The sequence below is a fragment of the Papilio xuthus genome, unplaced genomic scaffold (genome assembly GCF_000836235.2).
Source record: "Papilio xuthus unplaced genomic scaffold, Pxut_1.1 DF826933.1, whole genome shotgun sequence".
NCBI lineage: Eukaryota > Metazoa > Arthropoda > Insecta > Lepidoptera > Papilionidae > Papilio > Papilio xuthus.
The window spans coordinates 7,121,821-7,148,555 of NW_013531716.1; the positions used below are offsets into that span (position 1 = coordinate 7,121,821).

The 26,735-nt window shown below is 36.5% G+C and overlaps 2 protein-coding genes across 2 annotated transcripts; one reads left to right on the top strand and one right to left on the bottom strand.

Moving 5' to 3' along the window:
* Positions 1–1,169: 1,169 nt before the first annotated feature.
* LOC106121964 (organic cation transporter protein) lies at positions 1,170–8,637 on the bottom strand. The gene is made up of 9 exons (XM_013317802.1): positions 8,173–8,637; positions 4,264–4,462; positions 3,935–4,035; positions 3,698–3,852; positions 3,118–3,377; positions 2,662–2,880; positions 2,437–2,581; positions 1,939–2,120; positions 1,170–1,481 (listed from the first exon to the last, which is right to left on the bottom strand). Exons 1-9 carry the CDS (start codon positions 8,505–8,507, stop codon positions 1,380–1,382), a joined length of 1,698 nt encoding a protein of 565 aa, XP_013173256.1. The 5' UTR covers positions 8,508–8,637; the 3' UTR covers positions 1,170–1,379.
* Positions 8,638–9,900: 1,263 nt separating this feature from the next.
* On the top strand, positions 9,901–21,365 carry LOC106122263 (organic cation transporter protein). Its single transcript, XM_013318189.1, has 8 exons — positions 9,901–10,217; positions 18,258–18,474; positions 18,648–18,748; positions 18,896–19,050; positions 19,176–19,551; positions 19,687–19,946; positions 20,050–20,231; positions 20,440–21,365. Exons 1-8 carry the CDS (start codon positions 10,087–10,089, stop codon positions 20,587–20,589), a joined length of 1,572 nt encoding a protein of 523 aa, XP_013173643.1. The 5' UTR covers positions 9,901–10,086; the 3' UTR covers positions 20,590–21,365.
* The last annotated feature ends 5,370 nt before the right edge of the window (positions 21,366–26,735 follow it).

A 26,735-nucleotide genomic window follows, 5' to 3' on the forward strand; every position in this document is an offset into this window, starting at 1 on the left:
CCCCCGCCTGCGTCCCGCGCCCCCCGCACACCCCGCACACCCCCCGCCACCCGCAGAGCTGCAGCCGCTCGCCAACAACACCGCACATACTGAACCTTGACTTTAATATTATCCATTTATTGATAATACTATAAGAATCGATATAATGCCCCGTTTACATTATTCCAGTACAGTGATCGAATCAAGTATTTAAATACAACTGGAAATATTATGCCAAATTGCATTCCAGTATGGGTTTATGTTATACATTTGTACAATTCTGACCTAGGTTCGAGCGCTGGACTGGAATAGTACAAACTAGGCGATACAGTTACACTTGTACTGCTATATGTTTTTGTCCCTTTCATTATTTTTGATAAAATAGAGACAACAATATGTAGCAATACAGTAACGTAGTGGAGTTCAAATGTAAATATGGTACTTTTAAGACTGACTTTTGCTCCATACAAAATTGTGCTTTGTGTATATTGTTTTAATTATTAATTAAGATTGCCAGTAATTAATATTTGTAAATATATCTCAGACTTATGTTAAATATTTTTTAAGTTAAAAAGTATTTTGACATGTACAGTGAAACAAGTACATTGATCCGGTGAGAGAAGCGATACTATGGTGGTCTTTGAGATCAAAATCGCTGTATGAAACATATCGTCATCCCGCATCTTTGAAAAAAAACACGGTGATATAAAATGATATAAAAGAAAAAAAAATACATGACCGATCAGCTCACAAAGAGGATCATATGATATTGACAGAGGGGCGCTAGTGAGCTGTCATAATTTAGTTTGAGTTATGTCCGCCGGGTGAGATATCCTCGTCGGACTATACATACCGTGGTCATCCTGAAGGCTGATAAGTCGACGTGCGGGAACAAATAATAGTAAAAAAAAAGTTTTTTGTGCCTTCATTACAGGGTTTTGGATATAGCATAATATATTTTGTTACAACTAGTTTTATTATAAATATTAAGAAATAAATTGTTTCCTAAGATGTTTTTTCTTTTATATTTGTTTGAAGGTACCTCTAGAATAGCCGCATGGATCTCGCTGAAATTTGTCATTCACGTAGAACATAGTCTTGAAGAAGACATAGGCTATTTTTTTTTAATTTCACGTGGACGGAGTCGCGGGCAACAGCTAGTATTGCAATAAAAATAACGAATATTCTACCTATTATTTTAATCAGTAAAAAGCTTACAACTAAACATTCATTCAATTAATAACATCATGCATCTATAAATAAATTAGGTAAACGTGTGTTTATATCCATTCGTTCAACTCTACAGTCTCTGACTTCGACCACACTTGTTCTTAACAGTCGGTGAAGAGTAGTTGATCATGAAGAATGCAATGCAGTGGAGGAGGTGTGCCAGCAGTGTGTCAGTGCGGCAGAGGCTCGCGGCGTGTCTCCGGCACCGCCAGCAGCGCCAGTGCTGCAGAGAGCGCGCACGCCGCGTACAGCAGCGCCTGCACCGGCTTGCTCTGCACAACATACAATATTAATAACTAGCCGTTGCCAGATACTTTTTGTGCCCAATTAAAAAAAAATAGTAATAAGTATAGCCTTCATCTTCTGAGGTTAGTGTAGCTTCTCAACAGTGAAATAATTTTTCAAATAGATGCAGTGGTTTCGGAACCTATTCAATGCAAACAAATCAAATCTTTCCCCTTCATAATCTTACTAATATTATGAATGCGAATGTTTAGATGGATGGGTCTTTGTTTGAAGGTATCTCCAGAACGGCTGCATGTATCTTAATAAAATTTGGCATAGATGTAGATCATAGCCTGGACGAAAGCATAAGCTACTATAATTATTATTTTTCTATTTCGCGTGGATAAATTTGCGGGCGACTACTACTATTAGTATAGATAAAACCATTATTTAATAATAAAACCCGTATGTTTCCTCTTCCTTCAAATGAGACGAGGTTAATACCAGTAGTGGTGTCTGCGGGGCGAGCACGGAGCCGACGCGGCCGAGCAGCGAGGCGGCAGTGAGCGCGCGCGCCCGCACTCCTGTCGGGAACAGCTCCGTGGTGAACACGTACAGAGAGTTGAACGCCGCAGTCGCCGCCAGCTTGCCCGCGAAGTACAGCCCCAGACCCGCGCCCCCGTGTGCTGACAAAACAAACATAGCTACAACATATACAGCGTCGGTGGCTCTTAAGCACTTGAATTGTAATCCACAGATCTTGTGTTCGATTCCCGCTATGTACCAATGTGTTTTTTGATTTACATTTATCCGCCGTTCTTACGATGAAAGAAAACATGAATACGAGGAAATTTAAAAATATGTGTGAAGTCAACCAACCTGCACATGGCCAGCGTGGTTGTCTATGCCCCTTAATTTAGAATAAGCTCCGAGCCCCTCAGTGGGGACGTATAGTTTAGGACTAAAGCAGTTACACCTCAATTTCGTTCTGTATGTACTTACTGACAAAGAACGGAGTGATGCAGGCGACGCCGCAGAGCAGGAAGGCGACGAGCACGGTGCGCTTGCGACCCACGCGCTCCAGGGACATCATTATCAGGAATGAGGCCACCATCTCCATTGTCATGTTCAGCGCGAAGTTCACGTACTGCACACAGATATGCACTTTACCTCCTTTTGATTGCACACAACTTATGAGATAATTAGACATGTTCCGTAGTAGATGACCTTGTCACCGGAGAGTGCGACCGAATTGATGGTGAGACCGTAGTAGACGAAGGCTGCGGCCGCCCAGCACCAGCCGCACGCCGCCAGCCGCGCCAGCAGCGGCCGGGACGTCACCAGCGCAGACCACGGCAATACCGCACGCTTCTTACCCTCTGCTTCCTCCGTATCGTTCTTTTCATTCGCAATTATGGATTTCAATATATCTTCGTTTATTGTGACCTGTAATTGTTAATAAATACACTGCAAGTCAGATGACAATCTATTGTGAAAAATACTTCTGAATTGTTATCATCAGACTTACAAATATTGCTTTGGGGGACAGCTTTTGTTAAAACATTGTTGACTGGCAATGTATTATTTTAAAGAACATTGTAATCAGTGATGTGATAAGTATCAAACAATAAGAACAGTGGTAAGCAATAAAGACCTCTATAAGATATTTCATGATTAGTGTACCTTATTCCACCGGGCGGCTTTTCTTAACACATTGGCCGCTCCCTGCGTGTGTCCTGCGGCGTGCAACCAGCGCGGGCTCTCGTCGATCAGGCGGCGGTACAACGGTAGCAGCAGCGCGGGAGCGTACGCGGCGCGCACCAACCAGCGCCAGCGCGGAACTCGCCACGCCAGCAACGCGAATACCACGCCTCCCAATCCGTAAGCCACGCCCGTCGCGCACGCAAACGGCGCGCGTAGCGACGGCCGCGCTAGCTCTACCACTGTCAACAGAATGTGCAAAGCTTCTACCACACAGACGATATGGTTATATGATATTTGTATCATCATCCCTGTTTTTTTCCTACTTTATGTGGGCTAAGTGCAAATGATTGGTCCTCCAAATCCATTCCGTGACGTCACTTAGACCGACCTTTCTTTCTTCTTCTTTGTCACCTTTCACGCAATCCATCAATTTCTTCTTAGTCCTACTCTTTAGTTTAATGAAAAGTTATGTTTAACGAATATTTTGTGAATGAACGTCGAATAAAGCAACTGGTACTGACATGAAAGTTATTAATGTCATGTGTGCTAACCGACCCACCCATAACATAAGCAGCGCTGCCGAAACCGTAGCCGAGTGCCGCCTCGAGGAACTCCAGCGCCACGTACATGTAGTAGTTGAGGGAGAAGGACTTTAGCAGCCCCAATGTGCCCGCGCATCCAGAGAACACGCAGAACGCTGTGCGCCGACCCCACCTGTTATATACAAATATTTTCTAATGAACGTAAAACTACATAAACATCGTAATTTCGCACAATAAGTTAACAACAGACTTACCGGTCAGAGACGTGTCCGGTAAGCAACAGTGCCAGTGGCAGCGCGGCGTTTCGCACCGAGCCCACCAAGGTGCGCCGCCACTCGCTGCACGCCAGACCGAACTGAGCACGCGAATAGACACAATACACAACTAATTCCGAACCTAATCTATCGTCTCAAACATAAGCACTATTGGTTAACTTAAGTCTCAATAGGCAAGTCACGTACAACACTGTTAATGGGTAAATTATTTTAATTCCTAGACTTCTATGAGATCGTAGGAAGATATTGCTAAAGTAAATTTCAATAACTAAGTAAAATCTAAAAAAAAAAACACCAGACCTAGTTACCTCTGCGTAAACAGTGTCATAGTTCTCATAGACGAAGACGTCACATTCTAGTGTCTCCCTGTGGTGGTAGTCCTCTCGGGCACAGGAGAGGCCCTCGCCCAGAGGCCGGTAGCGGCGACAGGGGTCCGACGACTGCAGCGCCGAAACTGATGCGTTGGCAAATGAAACACCAGCCCCCTCGCATTCGGGTACCAAACATCTAAGTACGATAGGAATAATGAATACGATTCAAACTTTAATTGATATGGAGGAATAATCCCGATATGGCGTCGTTAGTAAATTAAAATTATGTTCTGCGCAACGTCTAGTGGGTAATTGCGTACTCTAAAGTATCCATGAGTAAAGGAGTCCAACCAGCATTCTTTTTGTATCAGTAACGCCCAGTAAGTAAACTTTACCACGAAGATTGGCAACACTAATCGATTTACCGATAACGAGTAATTAGCATCTAGTTATTTCATGCGGAAAGCTTAGGATTTATAAATAGTTTGAAAGTTATTTAAGTATCAAATGCAGTGAAATGCAACCGGAGCTGGGCGGTGGCTAGTTTTTCCACATAATCATAGGTCATTGACCTCGTGCAAATGTCGTTTTGTACAGAAATAGTGTTGCCAAGTGCAAGTGTCTAAATTTAGATGTGTGTGAGCGGAGTATGTAACATTACGCCTCCCACCTGCATACAACCTGTAGCCGAGCCTATACTTTTCTATTTTTAGATATAATTGCACCAAAGAGTTGTTAAACATTCAAGATTTTACCCGCTGCTAACGCTCACTTTATTAATTATCAATTAAACGGAGTAATGTCTCTTAAACTTAGATGAAGACTTCTTACTCAAAAGAAATCCAGGAAGTTATTGACACAAAATAATGTCCTATACTAACTTCAACACGTAAAACGTTTAAACAATCGTGGTTATGCATTTTGTATTGCCATGTAACAAATATTAACATTTCATTGGGGACATGTCATTCCGAAAATAGTACAAATTACATTAAACATAATGAATATTCATTACTAACACGTATTTACAATAATAATGGCGCGTAAAGTCCCAGGTATAGACACGAATGCATTAACATAGATAAATACCATAGTTAATTGTCGTATTTAAATGTAATTAAGCAGAAACTAGTTGTTGAATGCAGGCGCCATCTGCCGGTCATCCTTGCCGAGGTAACCTATTGGGAACAGACTATAAATAACCGTGTTGCCATACGACCCACATTCTCTAAGTTATAAATAATTTTAAAAATTACCCAAGGATTTTAAGTCGAGTTAATGATTTTTGTTATACATATTAATTATATAATCACCAACATTTCAGCATTCTTGTCTAGATTTATTATGTAAAAAACCAAAAACAACTACAAGACTTTTCCATGTATAACCATAGATTGTGATGTTCAAAATATAAAAAATTACACCAAAAAATTCGTTTCGCAAAAAAAAGCATCGTGTTACTTGTAAAAGAAACCTGTAAACACGTTTATTATTTTTATAACATGAAGTGATCGTGTTACACGTAAGACACGGCAGTAATATATCGTGTTCTTACGACATTCACGAATCAGTGGCGACATCTGTCATATAAACCATACTCATATACCGCATCCAGATTATATCACTTCCTAGTTAAGAATAAATACCATGAAATTAGTTATTTACGGCAAATCATAATAACTGATTTGAAATATATTTACATCTTTGTTTTAACTTTTCTAAAGATCGTAATAGCAATCGTAAAACCTGATCTTTTAATTAACGCAATGGACCCATTATTAATACCCTGCAAACATTTTTTTTTATTAACAATAGGTGTCGAGGGTCATCTTTCAAAGATAGGGCATCTTATGAGGCACCGCAGATTTTGGTGCCAGCAGCGCACCCTTATGTCGGACGCCCCGGAGCGATCGCTCCACCTGACCCTATCCTAACGCTGCTACAGGTTTGTTTTCATTTTAAGATTATTTTTCATAATATTTATTAAAAACCCAATTTGGGCTCGACGGCGATTATTTTTTGGTTTTTATTGTGCTTACAAACTTTATAATATTATTTATTAATATGAGATAAATTAAAATAAGTATTGGTAATTAACCCTGTTTGAGCATGCTAAGTTACCTATAATCGTAACTTTAAGTTAATACAACTGCTTTCATACAAGGCAACTTGTTTCACATAAAATTAATGATAACTTCCCTTCAACTCTCACTGTGTTAAGAAAATTCATTATGAGTAAGCATTTAATATTTTATTACATTTATAAATTAACTCTTTCATATGAATTTTTAATTAAATACTAACTGTCGCCCGCGAACCGTCCCGGCAGAATTAAAAAAAAACTTAATTAGTAGCGTATGTGTCCTTCCAGACTATGTTCTACATCTATGCCAAATTTCAGCGAGACTCATGCAGTCATTCTGGAGATTAACTTCAAACAAACATCCATCCACGGAATCATTCATATTTATAATATTAGTAAAATGACTTCCGAGTTGCGACTCTCTAGTTGATAAAGTAAACCAAAAATTCAATTTTATATAGTGTTGGTTTCTGACATTAAAATCTGTGTTTTAAATATATCGTCATCTCTATCTTTATCTTTGACACAACAGATATATGTATCGTAGAAGAAAACAGTATAAAGTGAGAAATATCTGAAACTATACATCAATCTTATATGACTGGAAGATGTTTTGCGAATATATATATTCGATTTTCAATTTGCAGTCTGTACAATTTGCCGAAGTAACCGGTGACTACGATCTTTTAGTATCATATCGATAAAGAACACTATCAGTGGGTTATTTTGCAATTTGATATCGTGTATCTCGGTCCATCTGATGCTATGCTCTTTGGACACGACACACTGTCTGCGAGCATTCGTTCGCATTTATGTATTAATAGAACTATTACATAATGTATGTTGATTCACGTGTGATTATTTTAAGATCGACTAGCTTTGATGCACCGGTGCGTCTGACTTGTGACTATAATTTCGCGATTCGTCGGTTAAACGGCATATACACGAGCCGCGAATAAATAGTTTAAAATAACAGTGGTAGACGCCAGCAACAACATCAGTTGCAAAGATTAGTCGGCTTCTCCGGTGAAACCACGACCATATAGAAGACAGACGTTAAGTGTAATGAGTTCCTAGTTCCTTGGCCTAATTTTTGTCCTCTTGCTCTACCCAGCCTTTTGTTATAAGAAAAGGATGGGAAGAGCTAAGGAAGGTGAAGCTTTTAGTTCGATAGAGTTGCAAGATCAAATACCATTAAAGATATCAAAATATATTGTTATTTTTGGATACGTGCGTAACATCGAGATGGAGACATCAATTTCAAATCAAAAACATTTTTAATTTAAATATCTTCTTCTTTTCACATCAAGAATGAAGTCAAACGTTGGAAACAACTATTACCACAATTTTTTTCTATACCCATTGCCGACATACCCATTGTAATAAGGGCAAGGACAGCTTGTTTCGTCTCACGCGACCAAAATAAAAAAAGACATAAGTACATAATTGAGTTAAAATATAAATATACGATCGTATTGGCAATTTGAAAATTAGTTAGAGCTCAATGCTCAAATGCGAAGTATCTTTTCTTGTTAATTAATAGTATTATTGAATTCGACTTTTTTATTTGTATTTAAAAAAAAATAAAGAGTAAAAATTTTGTTATTTGTTTTATGAAAGTGTACCATGAATGTTTAATTGATAGTGTCGAATTCTTTGTGACGATAAACTGTGAAAATGTAACAACTTCAATATTAAAACCTTGTTTAATAGTCACTTATTTTATTTAGATATAAGTAACTTGACTGACATTGGGTTATAACTGATCTCCAAATACATTTCTATACAGGAAAATATTTACAAAACAAAATACAAAATCTTACCGAAAAGGCACCGAGTCTGCGACAAATACGTAATTCAACGAATACATAGCAGCAAAAATGTTAGGTAGGCAGAGAAGGGTTAGAACATATCGTTGGTACGGACCGAAAGGTCCCAATTGGAGTAAAGCACTCTCCAATGCTTCTCCACCATTCTTCGGTTGGTTCACTCCACTTGAATTTGCACATCCTGTATCTACTCTGCTTGTGTTTACTCCGCCTGAATCTACTCTGATTTGATCAACTTTAGATATATCTACTCCGTCTGTAACACTGCTTATATTTCTGACACCGCCTGTATCACCTGCGCGCGTTTCAAGCGGCACACGGCCCGCCATGTCGGGGCCAGCGCTACAACTTGGAGACGAAAGGTTTTGCTTCTTATCAGTATTGACAACTTTGAGATAAGAGAAAATTAATTTTCTTTACACGTTGCGCTTGGAAACCTCGTATTAATTTGAATTATGTGAACTGTTAAAATGTTTTTAGTTATTACAAATATTTTCAGTTTTGACTTTGTTTACATTACTATCTATCAAATTCAATAGACATTTTATTTTATCTGTGATGTTAATAAAAAACGTTCACAAACCAATCGTTATTCAAGAGTTTTTACGACAGTAAATAAAAGTATTGACGAAAGACATTTAAAAAAATAATAAACAATAATAGTATTCATACGTTTTCGTAATAAAAATGTTAACTCAAAATGTTTGGAAATATTTAAAAAATACTATCTATCCCGCCAAAATATTATCAAAGATCAAGTAATCTTTTATTTGTCTATGTAGTGTAGTTGTGTGCGTATGTTTCAGTTGTATGTATGTATGTGTGTGTTCCTGTATATCAGCATCTGCGCCGATAAGGAGTAGATAAATCAATAGCTTCTGATACCACTCTCAAAGTAATCTCTGATCTTCAGCATAGTAACATAATCCCAATGTAACATTCTAATTTATAACGAGATTAAAAACTGATTGTTACGACATCAACGTGAAGGAAGAAAGACCACGCAAATTACTTCATAGTTTTAGTTTTTTGAAGGTAGAGTTATTAAAGGTCGGTCTAAACTAATATTGTAATCACCGTATTTTTTCCCATTGGTGCCATTATATTTATGATTTTAGAAGAAGCGAGAGAAATTCTTTAATCCGCAGTGAGCTAGTCAGTCACTAAGAGAGATTCATGTACTTTTGGCTTTAACCCCACTTGAAAAATAAATGCGAATGTTCAGATTACTTTAAAATAGCCTCACAATTGTACAGGTATTTAAGCAGTGGATAACCACGGCTATACATCTCGGTTGTTCCAATGACTTTGTAACTTAATGTCGCAACTTTGCATTTATAATTCAGTAGGCGTTCAACTAGTCGGTCTATTTAGAATCGGCGATCGCTTCCAAGTGTTGCAAGTGCGTTTGTTATTAGTATCGTGATCTCATGGTGCACGCATGCGGTGCAGATTCATAGTGCGTGTGTGACTAGCGTTGGCCATTGCAAATGTCAACGACCCCTGTCAGCCGGTGGCCAGCTGTGGCCCACAGAATGTGGCCAACTAAGAATACACCTCATTATATTTTTAAAGCGTGTAGTACGCGACTGTACTAACCGGGAGCACGTGGCGGTACTCCTGCACTGCATTATGACCCGTACTGCTCAGTGTCAAGAGGTAAATTCCCGTTTATCAATGTACGGTTCAACTATCGAGTAAGCGGTTGCCTATCTCCTTTCATATAATCGTGGTGCGCGACTGTTGCGGTTGTCCATTCCCGCTCGGACATCCACGCCGGCGGGACGTTCGCGAACCATAGACAACTTTATAAACCACGTAACTTATATGAACCATAGCCAAGTTACTTGGAGTCAGCTTGGTTGGGGTAATTGAGGGGTAGTCTGTGTAGTCGGTGTTATTAGTGCAATGGAAGGCGAGTGCGTGGGTGGGTTCGGTCGCTGGCAGGTGAGATTGGCGACGCTTCTGGCGCTGCCGGTGCTGCTGACAGGACTCTACGGGACTAACTACGTCTTCTTGGCCGCCAACACACCCTATAGGTATTGCTTTGTCTTTCACTCTGCCTGAATGAACCGGTTTATATGTAAACATGTTTGTATTTAAGCATGTTTTTATTTTTTGTACATTCAGTTGTATTAAACAATAAATAAACGCAATAAAACATTACTTTAATGAATATTTTAATAACTTTTATCTACATAAATTGAGTATGTTTTATCGGATTTTGATTTATAAGCATTATTTTTTTCCAACTCTGGTTCGGTTCCTACTTTACCAATGATATTAGTAATATCGACTAAGCGATGTACAAATGTAAGGTAAAAATTGACTACTTTGACTATGACCAATTTCGTTTCTAATCATTAAAAATATTCAGGCTTTATAAAAAATTCCCACGTCAATCACTTTTACCGTAACATAGCACAACAAGAAACAAAAGTAAAGTACCTATAGTCAGTTTCTACAGACGACATAAATTTGATTATTTACGTTTACTTTTTAAAATAAGTAACACATAAGTTTTCAATACTTATACAGCAAGTTATATAAAAAGTGTAAAAGACGTAATATGTTTTTTTTTACTTCGCTGGAATTGGATTCGACCAGAATAAATTTGAAAATATTTTAAACTCGGGTTCGTTATCAAGGTCATTTCAGGATCATTTGTGGTTATATGTACTATATCGTAGTTTTATTTATTAAATCAATAGAAACATAACATTTCTGTGTGTATTAAAACATGTATTTTGTTTTTAGTAAGTTTCATAGAATTTTTTGTGTTTGCAAATTATTACAAAAATCGGTGAAATTTTGGTAGACGAGATTAAAAATGGGTAGGCTAAGTTAATTTAGTAAAATTTTTATTATTATAATTTCCAATAAATTAAAGAGTTTAAGATGATAAATATTTCTAAATATATCCATTTATATTACATACAGATCAATTGTTTTTTGATGTAATTAAAAAAAAATATCTTGGTTACAAATGTCTATGGTTCGTAAGAATATTGTTTGTATTAATTTTACAAGTAGCCAGCGCGTGTCATCAGGAAACATTAAAGTTCTCTACAGAATACAAAATCATTCGTATGTCAGTCCATATCCTCTTAATCCTAATAAATGTGTTTATTTAAATACACACACACGTCTATGAATACATATTTTTCGTGCACAGACTATCAAACGTTTTGAAATATAATTAAACTTTGTCTACTTGACATAATCAATATTATAACTGCAATAAAGCTTTTATTATCAAATAGTGTTTGCCCGCGTCTTGGTTAGCGCGGTATTAAAAAATAGCCTAAGTAACTCGTACAAACGCATTATAGCGAATAGACAAAAAAATAATGTTTTTTTCGTTATAACTAACGCATTTGCACTGAAAGATATCAAACGCCGCGTGTTATATTTAGGTATTAAAAATGTAATAAAATAAATTTTTAATATTTTTTAATGTGCAAACAATTTGTGATGCTTACAACGTTGTAAATGTTAACATTGAAATAAAACTAAATAAATTTATATAACCTACAATGTAGGTCGTTATGACATTTAAGTTTTTTTATAGACGGATTCAAAGAAAAAAAAAACAATAATCCAATTTTTTAAATATAATGGACTGGATATAGATATAATGGATGGTCAATTCAATTACTGTGTCCATGACAAGGAAGTAAGGTTTTGGCGCCAAATTTATTGGGAACGACGCGCTGGTTTCCGCGGCGTTTATCTGTGCCCGATATTTTTCACGCGACCAAAATAAAAAGAACACGCGTTCGCGATTTGCTAGCGATCGTTTCTAAAACAGTACAATGACTCACATAGTTAAGTTCAAGAATCCTGACCGATATCTAGCACGGCGGCAAATCGTGGCTGAAAGTTTTTCTCTCAAAAAAAGTAAGAGTCACAGACTATATTATTTTTAATCTGTGGTCTCCTCTATCTTAGACATTGGCATCATTTTTAAATGTAAATTCTAACAATTTGTAATTATTGATTAGTAAATCAATTTCTTTTTTAACTTTAAATTAAAAATTAAGAGGTGTGCTTCACATTCGATGTAACACTATTTCGTTTGGAGGTGCTAACAATTTTTTTGATAGCATTTTAGCACTACGGTAAGGTATAATCGGTCATTAAACACAGTACGTTGTGTCGAATTTTTATAGTACCGTAGAGTTTGATGGCCTTAGCTAACCTCTATGTTTGCTATTAATGTAGGTCACAAAGATTAGCTTGATTTAGAAAGATTTCACACCACTTATAGGATTAAAAATATCTCTTCTTTAATCTTCACGTGGAATTTATACTTATTTTTATACTTTACAATAAACATTGGAAAAATGCATAGTGGAACGCCCAGCTGCAAGTTTATTAAATTTCTAAAATAAAAGTTAACTAAAATAGTACCGGCCGAATGTATTCACCTTGGTCATGTATTCTAGAATAAAAAAAAATCATGTGTGTTAGAAAAACATAAATAAACGTATGGTGTTTGTTTACGCGCCGTTTGCATTATCTGTGGGTCACGTGACTTACGCCGGCCGGCGCGATGCGCACGTGGCGTAGGCGCGAAATAAAAATATTATTATTACGAATCTTTGCATTTAGTTTTGATTATTTTAGAATCGATAGTGTCAGAAGATGGCTCAATATGAAAATTTGTCTCTATCGACCAGAAATGTTGAATCGATTGGAGCTAATGTTTTTTTTGTTTACATTGTTAATACATCGTAAGAAATAGAAATTATAAAAACTACTGTTTGCTGAATAGAAATACTGTCGGAAACATTTGATTTTGCATACAGTAGAATTTTGAAAGCGTTGTTAAAATTAATATGCAATTTAAATAACTGTAATCTTTTTAATGCGTGTTAATTTGTTATGTTGTTGTGTCCGGTGTGAGTCAGCCATGTTTGTTATACTCCGTTGTACACGTGTTTACTCAACAATGTTATTGTTTAGTTATGTTAATTGATATCCCATAAAGCTTTTTTCCTTCGCAATTAACGCAAATTAAATTTAAATGTGCTTTAATTTATTTATTCTACTTCATTAGCTTCCTTTGATAATCGTGATATTTTTCAAAAACTGCAGTGTTACCGTGATATTTATTTATTAACTGAAAAATTAAATAGTACACGTGATATCCTATTTTAGATCCACCCTCGTCCTCGTTATGTTTCGTATTTTTTTTTGTACCGGGTGATGAATCTCTACGATTAATGTCAAAATGATTTTAAACAAATATAAGTATAGAAATATGGGATCCTCCTATTTGAACGATAACTCTTATCAATTGTTAATATTGTAATCAATAAAAAGTCAGTAACCGTATTAAATGTTGCCGAAAGTCAAAACATAAGTCCGGTCGAGAGATAAAGTGAACTTTACTGCAACTGTCTGATATTTACATAATATGCCACAAAAATCAGTGACCCAGTAATAAAGTCTAATCAGGGTTATCATGAGGCAGACCTTTTTTCTTATAAATAAATACAAACTAAAAAAAACTAATAATATTACTCGTAATTTTACCTAAATAAATAACAAATATTTTCTTTCTGTGCATCCTCTCCTCCTTCGATTAAAGGTAGGCAACGCATATGCAATTGCGTTTGCCTATGGGCAACGGTCACTTCACTATTTCAGCGATTTCTAGTGGCCGCTCGCTCGTTTGCCACCTTATGATATAAAAAAAAAATAACACACGCATGAAAAATGTTGCTCTCTTTTCAGTCAGGAAAAAGGAGTATGTGTCATTTAAACTTCAAATTGGTGTTAGAAATATCAAGTAATATGACCACAATAGCCGTGGATTAAACGATTCTTTCAAACTTTTATCTAAAAATCTCTGACAACAATAAAATATAGTAGTTTCATTTATCAGATTTCTACTGTTGCATAAATTTGGGTCGATTCATTTAACATTTTATTAAAAATATTGTCACTTGTATAAATGCAGACTTCATAATGTTTAAGAAACAAAAAGTATTGAATACAAGGACCACTTTTTTTTCCATTACACTTTATATTGTGAGTAATTTTGAACGTACTGTTTATTGATCACAAAGTTTAAAAGATTCCATATTTTTTTTACTCTATGGACGTAAATTAAAAAAAAATAGTTTGGCTTTATGACTGGAAATCCACAGCTTTGCTCTCAACGATGCCCATTGTTATTGTTGATCGAAGGCCGTATCATTTATATTGCCTCATATCGTTGACTTTTTTTTGCAAAGAATATGACAGATGATTTGTAGAATTAAAGGTCTCATGACAGACGCAACCCAATGTTAAACATTCCTTTATACCGTACCTTTAGATGAACTTGGCTCTATCATAATTAAGTCATTGAGTCTCTGTCAAAGTTTATCATTATGAATGCTTAATTGTTTTCATAATACTAATTGTATTGAACGATGAATAAACAACAGTTTTATTAAATGTTAACTGTATATTAGTTATATTCCTTCCACGACATTCATGGGTTATCAAATAGTAGCCCTAAAACATTGGACTTTGTCATCAATACTTATAAGTTTCAAATTGTTATCTTTATAAAATTACAAAAGCAGGCATATCATAGATTCAATATGTTTCGTTAGTTCTGCTCGCTTGTTCGAATCTATGGTTATGGATCAAATACAATACCGTTCAAACACTATGTATCAACTTAATACTAATGCCCAACATACTCAAGCTTGACTGCGAGATAGTGCGACTCTGGGTACGTGCACACGTCGTATATTTTCCGACGTAATATTTTTCCCAATATGTGTTACCTACTGTTATATGAAATAAATAAATAATACATTCTAGGTACTCCCGGACAAATAAATATTTAAATATTAGTCAGTATCTAGTGCAAATTTTCAATTACTATCATTCGTTTCTTTCCATCGCCCACAAACAGAGGAATGTCAAAATCAATACTGGGGGGTTAGACAAAGTGCAATCGCTCGGAAACGATTCCATAACGAAATTCAAATATACGTATAGAACTAACAGTAACTTTGGATAAGTCACGTGATTGTCGCGCCTCAGTTCCATACATTTTTGAAGTTCGCTATAGAATCGCTTTGAAGCAAATACACTGTGAGGGATCTTTGCAATAAAACTATTATTTCCTCACATTTCCAGGTTCTTTATTCATGTTCTGACACATGTTCTTATTTTTCTTAAACTCTAAAACAAACGTCACTTCTTTTTGACACATTTTTACAAAATAGGTTTTAATCTACAACACACACTTTCTCAAACCGCAATGGACGCTACGCTATTTCAATTATTTTGTAAAATTACTAAGTATAGTGGAGATATAATTTGACTATAAGGTTTTTAACCGAAAATATTTCTCCGACAAATATTGACTTAGTCTTTAATGGGATCGGTTTTGGATTAGAACAAATTATACGTTTTTTTGTGAATAATTATGAATCGTAAAGGTCCATAAGTAAACCAGGTGTTCAGTCACGTGAGAGGCGCTTGCAACTGGTTTGTGCTAAAATTAACGCAAGCGGTCATACAGCTGGGGGAGTGGCCTGTCGCTCACTTCAATTATCCCATCGTTTTTATCGCGCTGCCGACTTGGACAGAACAAGTCTTTAAATGTAAACTATGACTCATTTCTGAGACACGACATAGCAAATACAGTTGGAAATGTTTTATATACCAATTTAGTGATAAGAAATAATATTCAAAAGTAACGGTATAGTCTTAATAAAATGTTACTTCTTACTAATATTATAAATGCGAATGTTAAGATGAATCGATGGATTTTTATTTGAACGTATCTCCAGAACGGCAGAACGGATCTCGATGAAATATGGCATACATATAGAACATAGCCTTGAAGAACACATAGGCTACTTTTTATTGCAGACCGAGACTCGGGCGACAACTAGTATTATTTATAAAATTACTAAGCTAAAATAAGATACACATAGAATTATTTATATGAAGAGTCTTTGTCTTCATTTAACGTTGATAAGTTGAATTGAATTAATAGAATAGTTATTCTAGAATAAATGATAGCGCGTGTTAATCCAACAGGCAGTAGATTAAGCCGGTGCTATCCCGCTCGCTTATCTCCTAACATTCGCTAACCTACCTACACACGCGGTTAAAGGTTAAGCTAACAATTCACTATCTATCTCATCCGTTAATAATTATGCGGATTATCATATCTCAGATGGATTCTAGAACATTGGAAAAGGTAAGCAAAAGAGAATAAATATTATACCAGCTAAAGAAATTAATTTAATCATGTCAGAAAATATTTTTACATTAGAGAAATAAAGTGTAGAAAGTGAAATTAGTTGTTTAAATCAACGTTCAATCGTCGTAGTTCAATGCTACGGGTTGCTGTTAAACTTCGATAAAGTTAAAAAAAAATTAAATACTGTGAATCTAAATGGGTTTAATGTAATTCACTGTGGTTGTAAATCGTTAATTAATTAATGCCATGACACCGATTCCTAAACAGGCAAATTGGATGCTGGTACTTTATCTGTCTACATATATAAATATTAATTTTGTATATATCGTAAAGACTTAGAACATAGTGCCTTTTCGATGTACTTATGGGTATGCAGGTTATATGTTCTTAAATTAAAAACCTGTCTTGATTTGTAAATATAGGTTTTATTACTACTTGTTTTACGAACTTTTATAGCTACAATATTGTGTCGTCTATATTATCAAGCGAAAGGTCCTTTGTAAACCGGTCTTATTAATTCGTAAATGAAAGGAAATCTTAAGCATAATAAATTGGAATGATAAAGATCTTGTATAAAGATATATATTTTTAATCAATTTTACTACGTAAATCAAGTGGTTCAGAGGCAAAGCGAATAATGTTTTATTCACTTGAATGAGTCACGCATCGCCGGAGCTTCGCCGCGTGCAATTTGTTTCTTTATTTTTGTTTTTTGTCAACTCTTCTCAAATATTTTTCCGGGATAGACAATCTCTCGACCTTGAACCTCGACAAACTGTCCTTTGCCTTCTCGCTTGCAAAAACAATAAGCAAACCATAGTGCTTTCTACAAAAAATGCAATGTGATAGCCTAATATTTTTTTTATCTGTGATTAGTTGCCGCCTTTTTCCAGTTACAATGTCAATGTCGAAGGTTTTTACATGTAAACTTTTTCAATAAAATTCGATTGCAATTCTTTTTTTTATTTATTTTTTAAGTAATGGAAACCAGATTTGTTTAACACAATACTAATAGATTATTGTTTCGTTTTTTAACTTGTGTTTTATATTTTTTATGAAGAGCACTGACGCACTTGGTTATAGTGCCAAATAGAAGTTTTTATTTAAAAAGTAAAATGTCCGAATGTATTATTCGACCAGAAACACACAGGTTTTACAATATTGGCGTCACGTGAGTGTATCGTCCACGAATGTATATGTTACAAAATATTTTAAAGTAAAAGAACAGTAGGTTGAGAGAAAGTACGAGTTGTCTGTACATGTCACGTGAGGCACACACGGGACTGGAAAGTTACCATTCAGTAAACGGAGAGCGGGTGATGACGCGACGACGGGGTACAGATTCAAAGACTATTGTCAAAAATCTATGTCGACCCCGTGACCTAATGAAATGTTAGTATTTAATTTTAATCCTGAACTGATTCGTTTTGGTACACCGAATATGTAATCGTACAGTCATGTACTAGTTGAAGAATTGGTTCAGCACGAATTGTCTTCTTCCGCCGTTTAAGTAAGGAGACTCTTATTGACTTTAAATGGTTTAATTGATGTTAAATGTAGATCATTTACCTCTCATTGATACTCAGAGGTATTAACGGCAGCCCTTTAGTGGTAACGTTAGTCTATGTTTAAATTTTACAGTATTAAATAATACTTTCATGTAATTTTAACCATTGTTTCTGTTATTCCGCCTGATAATTTGTTAATTATTTTGTGATCACTACAACTTGCAGAGATATTTGTTTCAGGCGTTTTTTATAAATTATACCTGATAAAAAGCAAAAACTCGGTGTTTTTTCTACAAGGACGGACATGTACTCAAAAGTAAATATTATATCAAGATTGTTGTCCTCAGATGCCACATATCAGAATGCGAAGACAACGGTACGCTGGAGGCGGTGTCTCCCAGCAGCTGGTCTCCTGACTGGGCAAATTTCGCGCTGCCGGCTGACGACGCTTGCTCGCGCCACCCTGCGGTCTCCGATGCCTGCGACCAGGATTCTTTTGACAACACGTCCAGTGTAATGTGCGACAGCTTCGTCTATTTGGAGCACAGAAGTATAGTTGCTGAGGTACATTGGTGATTTCTTTACCAGTATTACGTTACAAATTTAAATAAAATTAATAGTCAAATAGTCGATTGTTTCTTGAATAGACCGATTCCTTGTAGGAAATTCCCTTTGATAGGATAGGAGTTCCCTTTTCCATTGTTGTTTGCTTGATGATATTTTGTCTTTCGTTCTAGTTTAACTTGGCGTGCCAGGAAGGCAAGCGCGCGCTGGTGGGCACGGTGCATAATGTTGGCATGCTGGTTTCACTGCCGATCATGGGCTACATCTCCGACAAGTAAGTCTTTACTTATGTTATCAAGACTTGTACTGAAGAATAAGGAAAATTATCAAGTTTCGAATTATGTTGTGTTTAATTGCGGGAAATCCTTTTCGAGTCCTATGGTATCCTTTTTATGTATTAATTTTCTTCTTTTCTCTGCAGGTGGGGCCGTCGGGCAGCACTAGTAGTGAGCGGCACGGGCGCAGGTCTCCTCGGTCTGTGCAAATCTTTCGCCGGTTCGTACACTGCATACATTTTGGCCGAGTTCCTGGAGACAGTGCTGGGTGCCAGCGTCTATCCTGCTGCCTTCGTACTCAGTAAGTTCAACTTCTTTTCCAACGGGTGAAGTGCCGGTTAAGCTTAACAAGATAACAATAGTGTAAAAGCTACAAATCTGTTAATAGGCCGGAATTTTCAATGAAATTCAATTTGTTCTTTACAGTGATCGAGTGGCTGGGAGTAGAACAGCGTATTTTAGCGAGTCTTCTTCTCGGTATACCGTTGTCAGCCGGTGCGGCGACCCTGGCTCTGCTGGACTACTTGACCGGCTACTGGAGGCTGTGGGCGCGAGTGGCGTATCCTCCGTCCTTCCTTCTTCTCCTGTACCCTTGGCTACTGCCGGAGAGCGTTCGATGGCTGGTCGCCAACAACAAGCTGCCCCAAGCGGCCAGGGTCATCAAGCAGGCCGCGAGGTGGAACAGGGTGGCCTTGCCCGAGGACGCCATCGACAAGATGCTCGCTACACAGACCGAGCCGGTCGTGGACAAGACCGAGGTTGAAGACGACGAAGAAGAAAGCTTATTTAGAGCTTTTATTAAGTGAGAATAATTATGATTTCAGTATCTTGATAATAAGTAATGACTTAGTCGCAACATGAGATAGTTGATGAGTGTCCGAAGCGGTATTTAAGAGGTGATGAGATGTTTTGAGTTATATGAATGATTTTTGTATAGATACGGCGAGCTGCGTCGTCGGCTGCTGACGTGCTTCGTGTGGTGGTCGTCTGCGGTGTTCGTGTTCTACGGTCTGGCTGTGCGCGCGCACGCGCTGGCGGGCAGCCCGCACGGCAACTACGCGCTGCTGGCGGCCGCCGAGCTGCCCGCGCTGCTGCTCAACACGCTGCTGCTGGACCGCGCCGGCCGCCGCCCGCTGCTCACCGCCGCCCTCCTCCTCACTGCGCTCGCCCTTATCGCCATACCGCTGCTGCCTGACTGTAAGCCCCTCCACCTTACTACCGCCCGAAACATAACTAGCCAGAACGGTACAGACGGACTAGACTGAAGCATTATTTAAAATATCGTATTGCATGTTTACAGCGGAGGGCGTGTACGGCACGGCGCTGTTCCTGGTGGGCAAGGTAGGGGCGACGATGGCGCTGAACGCGCTGTACGTGTACACGGCGGAACTGTTCCCGACGCGCGCCCGCCAGCGCCTGCTCGCCGCCTGCTCCACCTGCGGCCGCCTCGGCGCCATCCTCGCGCCTCTCACGCCGCTGCTGGTGAGCTCTCGTAAACACTACTCCTATACCAACAACATTAGGTTGTTATCACTACCTGCGTCATGTTTAGTAGTAAACTACTGGGCAGAAGCTGACTTGACTTAACGCTCCTGCGTGCAATGCACTCCTGCTTTCCTAATCAGGTCTTCCCTAAATTTTGGTTCCTGACATACCAGCGGTTGCTACATAGCAGTATAATATTTGTCAGGCTGCATACGGCACGTGGGTGCCGCCGACGCTGCTGGGCGTGCTGCCGCTGGCGAGCGCGGCGCTGACGCGACTGGTGCCGGAGACGCTCGGCCGCCGACTGCCGGACCGCTTCCGCGACCTGCAGCTGCCGCAGGACTCCATCGCGTGACTCCCCCCTCCCCGCCCCTGATCTCACTACACACGTAGCATAGACTTACCATTATACTTAGCTTATAAATTAAAATGTACGGTCATAATGAAGGTAACTGGTATACTATCAGTAGTCTCTTAGTGTAGATTTCTCTTTTAAATCTACACTAAGCAGCCTCTTTGGTGATCAAGTAACCGCTCAGTGTGCGGTAACAACAGATATTTTACCTGCGTCATGACTGCGAATATAATAATTGTAATTCCTAATAACTTAGTTTACTCAATTACCTTAACGTTGCTAAGTACAAACATAAGTTTAGTTAAAGATTTAATACTTAGTTAAGTATTCTCGAATTGTGTTTTAACCGATTTCAAAATGAGGTTATCGATTTGTCTGTATTTTTTTATATTTTAAGTAAGTTACTAAAGTTTTAAGATTTTTCATATATTCGTGAGTCTGTAATTTCACAGATTCACAGAGATTTGTTGCATTAAAACAGCAAATTCATATATTTCAAGCAAATAAAATATAACAAAGTTTGTTGATAAATATTGTTGGTGCTGATATTGTTAAGAAGACTCGTGCCTTTTTCATGGACAAAAATATTAAAAGAATCTAGTTGTATATATTAATCTCAAAGAGATTTTATATAATTTTTTTTTTAATTTATATACTTTTTCTAAACAAAGAGTTTGTATACCTCTCTAAATTGTATTATATCTAATGTAAGTTTTTAAAAGATAAACATAATAGTGAAAGACATCTTAAGGATAAAAAATATAAGCAAACATCTCGCTATTTGATAGTAATATTAAACAATAATCACAACAAATTAGTTTTAATTATTTACGAATACCTTTTCATGAAAACGAAAAGAAATTAAAAGACCATCTATACAGTTTTTTTATTTATTTTTTTAAATATTAGCAGTTTTTTTTTGTAAATTTACTAATATTTCTTTTACCATTCCAACTAAGCTCTAGGCTAATGCTAGGATATGGTTTACTAAAATAGTTGAATGTCGGGATTCGCACCCTCGACCTCGTGATCGGAAATGCGTATCCTTAAGCATTAGACTATTGACGCTTTAATAAAATGGGATTGTCTGTATGTGCCTAATGCATTTTTGTTACATGTTTTTTTGTATAAAATTTTTGTCTGTCTGTCCGGAAGTCCACCTTCGGTCATGGTAATGTCCGAAATGACTACACTGATTTTAACGGTACTTTTATGGTTAAAGGTAGCTGATATATGCCAAAGTAACATGGTCAATTTTATATTCCACGTAGACGATGTCGCGAGCAATAGCTAGTTTGTTTAACAAAACAGACATAATAACATTTTTATACAGAGATTTTGGTGTCAGAAAGCAACGATAAGAGTTTCTTTATTTTATTTAATTACATATTTGATTAACAGCGTAAGTGGGTTATGGTGAATTTTGAAGGAAACTTTTATCTCTACCTTGTGATAATAAAGTCGGAAGTAAAACGTTCTTATTAAGATGGTAATTATTGAATATAATTAATTATTATATTGGATGTCGGGTGCAGCAGTTAACACGCAAATTTTGCCCTTGAATCACCCTTTTGACTACATTATTACCAGAAGGAAGATTATGAATTGAATAAGGGTTCGTTTACATTGAGCGGGAGAGCAGTGCAGTTTAACGCAAATAAAATGAGATGCATACGATTGAAAAACTTTTTAAATTTACTTTGCGCGTCTTTTATTATCAAGAACAGGAGAAAAGAAGACGTGAAAAGTAATATTAAACCATGTTTTAATGTAAAATTTAATTCTATTTGCTATCAAAATATGCTCAGCGAGGGCAGAGACAACGGTCTATGTGAACGTACCCCAACCCTTACTTTAAAGACGTTCAAACCAATAGACTGGACACAATGGGATGGATATACATAAATACTTGGAAAAACTTCAGCCTTCATTTACTTGGGCAAAAATTAAACACTACCTTATTAAAGCAATAGTCCAATAGAGACTCAAGCAATTAGACTGTACTTGACCTGACATTATGTACATTGACGCGTTAGACGTGATGGTTAGAAGGCTTTCTAAAGCTGTAGGTGCCCTGAGGGAGGCGCGCGCAGTCTATCACTAAACGCCGCACGCGCAGCAACTACAGTAGTCCGCCATTACTAATGCTGCGAAAACTTAACACGTAAACTACGATAAATATATTAAGGTATGAAAATATAGTTTCAAAGTGATTTGTATTAGAAGCCGATATGTCTAGTGAAAAGGCTAAGGATTTAAGGCCAGTGGAAGCGGACTATATTCTTTGCCAGTTGGGCCAGGCAGGTCGTTTCCACCTGCAGGTGTATGTGATGGTCGCGCTGGCTGCCTTCCAGGTTGGATTACTGCATACCACCTATATCTTTCTAGCCGCAGATGTACCTTATCGGTAAGTTTGTTTGAATGAGTAAGGTTTTACTAAATTAAAAATAATAGGATGCATTCTTCATCAGCATGCTTAGGTGAAGAATACGAATCGAATACCTCAATCTTCAAAATAATGTAGCCGTTTATGTTATACATAATTGAACAGATATGTACATGTAAAAAAATAGAAACAAAATGATCAGTTTTAGGCACGTCTGGTGTCAAGTTGAAATGTTTTTTAAAAACCTAAGGCATAGCTTTGATGAAATAGAATTTTTTAATCATTTCATCAAAGCTAATATTAAGTTTTTGTCAGTATTTTCCTGTTACTGCCTTAGCTAAAAAAGCATATTCTATGTATGAAGATATACATATATTGATTGAGGAAAACTAACGTATGCAAGTTTTATCCAGTTCGTTTGTGCGTTCATTCTAAATTCGTTGCAACAGTGATACGACTGCCTGGAATGTGTTGTGAAAGATCGTAATATAATGAGCGCTTAGACTTCCTTTGGTAGAAGGAAACAGGATATTTAATAAAGTGTACAAGAAAACTCTACATCAATTGTTTGATCACAACTAGAGACGTTTAAAAAGTCTGAGTCATCTAAAAGACTGAACACATCTTACTAATATTATAAATTCGAATGTTTGGATGTTTGTTTGAAGCTATATGGACGGCGGTTACGGATCTCGATGAAGTTAGGCATACATATAGAACATAGTCGAAAAGAACACATAGGCTACTAATTAAGATTTTTTTTAATTCCGCGCGGATTGAGTCGCGGGCGACAGTAATTAATGCGTGAAGCGAAGACTATTATATACCTTCTTTTTAATAAAATAGTTGGATTTCGAGCAATAGGCGACCGCTCGTAGTAGTGCCGTGTGTAATTAACCTATGCAGTTATCCTGTTCAAACTTTCACTTAATTGAATTTATGTTTTGCAATTTGCAAGTCTCGCTGGAGGAACGAGCTTTTGTTATGACAGAGTCTATCACGAATATTTGCGTGTCAGTTGCATGAACGTATTCGTAACGTCATTGATAAAATTTGTGTACTCGTGCTACAGCACTGAAAATATGCGCTGCGCTACCGTTTTGTCTGTTACTGTTACGTAAATACGTAAATTAAATAATTTCATATTATTTAAGTATTTAAAATACATATAAAGAAATCACAAAAAGTGTCTTTCTGTCGTACTCAGAGTAATTAGTTGGTCCCCTTAGTATGAGGCAAGAGACTAATTAACGACTTTGCGACAGTTAGACTGTTTTTATAATTTTCTAAATGTCTTATTTTTAAGAGTGAAATGCCAGAAGAGAGGGAAGAAAATGGGTTTGCTGTAGTGCCATAGAGAGGCGTAGGATACAATTATTAGTTTTTATTTGTTTATATAGGTTACTAGTTATTTTGTCGGTATACTGACCTTTATTTAACTTTGGACACACCTCTATTGGTATCAGGTCAAGAACGAAAGTAATGAGTTTTTATCAATTTATGTGTCAGTATTTCAATTGTTCAATACGACCTTAGGGTTGCTGGAGAAAGGTCAATTGTTATAAATGTACACGATATTTAATCATCGATATATTTAAGAATTTAAATTATATAATTAAAATACTATTATTATGTACAAATTACATTGCAGCAGATTTGTAAAACCTGTTAATGTACTGTGAGGAAGACAATCCGAAAATGTGGCAGTGTCCCAACACTAGCCTTACTAAAATGTCGATGTTTGTGTCCCCTCACTATTCATTCTGACACTGGACATTGTAACGAAAGCATGTCATTCGCGCTAAAGGATTCTAATTAATAATGTCTAAAAGTACTAAGCATCCTAAGAATATATCTAAACTTTAGGAATAGAAAGGAGGATAATCATGCAAATATTAATTTTTATATATATAGAGTTAAGACGAAGTTTGGCTGTTGTAACTGTATTAGACAGAAGGTTAGGTTTACACGTTCATGGTATAATGATCAACTTGGCCATTGTCAGCGCGTTGTCGTTTAAAATGTCGTTTGAAGAGTTTTTTTGTTTTATATTTATTTGTGTAACCGAATGCAATAACAAATATGATGTAATAAGAACTGTTTTTGTCATAAAACGTCACAAGAGTCAGTTGATCTGTTCAACGTTAACTTATTATTAGATTCCCTATTAGAAAACGTAACATCAAAAACCGGACCGGTTAAAATAAATCCTAAAAGACAATTCTATCAGTCATATAAATCAGAAGAAGAAGTATCAAGGCGGTGTTTGATTATTTCTGTCAGACAAGAAACTATAGCTGACAAGATGACTTAGTTTCAATTGCCCACAAAGCCAGATAAATGTGTCGTACTCAGTTGTAAGCTTGTGTTGTTTCGTAATACAATTTGCAATAGAGTTGAGTCATCAAGAGATGTTACTAGACATGGTAATGACAGTGCTCTTGGCATTTAGACGTCTGTGAAAGGGATGCGGGATAATTGTGGCAATTGCATGTCTTGATTGTAGATAATTGAGGAGATGCACAACACTGCAGTGTGGTAAATGTTTAATCGAATAAGTGGGCGTGATAATGCTTAAAACATGTGTAGGTGGTATTAGATAAGTAATTCTAGAGATGTTTTTAAGGTGAATATACAATAAGCATTTTTTTCAAAAATTTCTATGTTATGTAACGTTTTTACGAATGGTTTATGAAAGCGTGATACTAGAAAATATCCTAGAGCTGCTCGTTGTGCTGATACAAGTGCATAACACAAACGTTAAAAATGTTTTTTTTATAGCTTCAAACCCCAACTCTAAATCAATTGAGGCATGTTTAAACCATGTTGATTTAATTTCTGTTGATTTCTAATTAAGTTATGGTATTTGTTTCACTTTGAAACTTAATAGGTTTCATTATTTATTTAGACCGTTCTCTCACGTAGGTTTGCGTAAGGCAATCATTCTTTAATCAACATTCTGAACTATCTAAAATCCAATTCAGTGTGTGGCAACACGGTCATTTTTACTTGTATATGACAGTAAAATAAGACTAACTGGAACTGAATAGAATTCACTTTGTTTATTTATTTTGTAGGTAAGTATTTCATTGCACGGGCTTTTTTAAAAAAAACGCATTAAAGTTTATGCTCCGTGAACTGTCTAATCAGTAAATTTGCTATTAATTTATTAAAGGTGTTTATTTTACTAACGTGTCAAGGGAATTTTAATTTATTTTGAGATTAATATCGCTATATGTTTATAATTAATATTAACTATATTTTTACTGTATATAAAAAGATCAATTTCATATAACGTTGGTCAACTGGCATATTTTTTGCCTAATAATAATCAAGAAATTTTTCGAAATCGACTTTGAATGTGTAATTCAATTTATGTATTGTTACAATAAAATATATATAAAGAAAACCGCCTAAAATATGTATATTTGCATCACTAAAGATTGAAATCAGACTGGACCCTGTACAATGATAATTTACGTGGCATCTCTCGCTGTCTGCGGAAAACATTGGACAAGATGTGTCAATGTCGACGCGAAAACATTAAGAAGGTCAAACTATTATCCTTTTGTGTGAATATTGATTGTGTCTTCATTTCCGGTTTGTATTTAATATTTCTTGCGCATTTAATATATTGTAAATATTTAAAAGCTGGCTAATCTTTTAAAGTCTATTTCCGTAATAACGATTTGAATTTAATTAGCATTTCCGTTTCATACGAAAGAAAAACAAGTTATAATGCACATATGTAAATGTAGAG

Bases quoted from the DNA above. Each gene is read 5' to 3' on its own strand.
- LOC106121964 (XM_013317802.1), bottom strand. From the start codon at position 8,507: ATGGCGGGCCGTGTGCCGCTTGAAACGCGCGCAGGTGATACAGGCGGT. The intron at 4,036-4,263 runs GTAACTAGGTCT...TCGCGTGCTCAG, and splicing joins ATGACACTGTTTACGCAGAG to TTCGGTCTGGCGTGCAGCGA. The intron at 1,482-1,938 runs GTATTAACCTCG...TATGTTGTGCAG, and splicing joins CCCCGCAGACACCACTACTG to AGCAAGCCGGTGCAGGCGCT.
- LOC106122263 (XM_013318189.1), top strand. From the start codon at position 10,087: ATGGAAGGCGAGTGCGTGGGTGGGTTCGGTCGCTGGCAGGTGAGATTG. The intron at 18,749-18,895 runs GTAAGTCTTTAC...TTTTCTCTGCAG, and splicing joins ATGGGCTACATCTCCGACAA to GTGGGGCCGTCGGGCAGCAC. The intron at 19,552-19,686 runs GTGAGAATAATT...ATTTTTGTATAG, and splicing joins TTATTTAGAGCTTTTATTAA to ATACGGCGAGCTGCGTCGTC.